General features: G+C 53.4%; 1 protein-coding gene across 1 annotated transcript in view; it reads right to left on the bottom strand.

The window, feature by feature from the left end:
- Positions 1-1,490, bottom strand: part of LOC106899438 (death-associated protein kinase 2-like) — an 18,217-nt gene that overhangs the window by 4,507 nt on the left and 12,220 nt on the right. The window contains exon 10 of the mRNA XM_014961251.1: positions 72-117. Within this exon, the coding sequence (XP_014816737.1) occupies positions 72-117 (46 nt within the window). The remainder of the gene's footprint in view (positions 1-71; positions 118-1,490) is intronic.

Raw genomic sequence — 1,490 nt, 5'->3', positions numbered from 1 at the left:
TCACCGTGTCCCCACCCCCCTCCGGGGGTCCGGCACCCACCCCCCCGACCCCCCCAATCCCCCCTTCTCACCTTGATCCAGGGATGGACCAGGCACTCGGTCGCCGTCATGCGGTGCCTGCAGCACAGAGGGATGGGGTGATGGAGGTCCCAGCCCCACATATCCACCATGGGGGTGGGGATGGAGATGATGGGGATGGAGATGACAGAGTTGGGTATGAAGACGGTGATGGTGAAGAGGATGGAGAAGAGGATGGAGATGATGCAGATGGGGATGAAGATGGTGATGGTGAAGAGGATGAGGATGATGGAGTTGGGTATGAAGACGGCGATGGTGAAGAGGGTGGGGATGATGGAGATGGGGATAAAGGTGGTGATGGTGAAGAGGATGGGGATGATGGAGGTGATGGGGATAGAGATGGTGGAGATGACGGGCATAATAGGGATGGGAATGGAGATGGGGATGATGGGGATGAGGATGAGGATGGGGATGGTGAAGAGGATGGGGATGATGGAGGTGATGGGGATAGAGATGGTGGAGATGACGGGCATAATAGGGATGGGAATGGAGATGGGGATGATGGGGATGAGGATGAGGATGGGGATGGTGAAGAGGATGGGGATGATGGAGGGGATGGGGATGGAGATGGTGGAGATGACGGGCATAATAGGGATGGGAATGGAGATGGGGATGATGGGGATGAGGATGAAGATGGTGATGGTGAAGAGGATGAGGATGATGGAGATGGGGATGATGGAGTTGGGTATGAAGACGGTGATGGTGAAGAGGGTGGGGATGATGGAGATGGGGATGAAGATGGCGATGGTGAAGAGGACGGGGATGATGGGGATGATGGAGATGGGGATGAAGATGGGGATGAAGATGGTGATGGTGAAGAGGATGAGGATGATGGGGATGGGGAAGATGGAGTTGGGTATGAAGATGGGGATGGTGAAGAGGATGGGGATGATGGAGACGGGGATGAAGATGGGGATGATGAAAAGATGGGGATGATGGGGATGAGGATGAAGATGGTGATGGTGAAGAAGATAAGGATGATGGAGATGGGGATGATGGAGTTGGGTATGAAGACAGTGATGGTGAAGAGGATGGGGATGATGGAGATGGGGATGAAGATGGCTATGGTGAAGAGGACGGGGATGTTGGGGATGATGGAGATGAGTATGAAGATGGTGATGGTGAAGAGGATGGGGATGATGGGGATGATGGATTTGGGTATGAATTAGTGATGGTGAAGAGGATGGGGATGGGGATGGGGATAAAGGCGGTGATGGTGAAGAGGATGGGGATGATGGGGATGGGGATGAAGATGGGGATGATGAAGAAGATGGGGATGATGGGGATGAGGATGAAGATGGTGATGGTGAAGAAGATAAGGATGATGGAGATGGGGATGATGGAGTTGGGTATGAAGACAGTGATGGTGAAGAGGATGGGGATGATGGAGATGGGGATGAAGATGGCTATGG

The sequence above is a fragment of the Calidris pugnax genome, unplaced genomic scaffold (assembly GCF_001431845.1).
Source record: "Calidris pugnax isolate Ruff unplaced genomic scaffold, ASM143184v1 scaffold371, whole genome shotgun sequence".
Taxonomy (NCBI): Eukaryota; Metazoa; Chordata; class Aves; order Charadriiformes; family Scolopacidae; genus Calidris; species Calidris pugnax.
The sequence above is the reverse complement of the archived record's forward strand: the minus strand, read 5'-3'. Positions and strand labels throughout refer to the sequence as shown.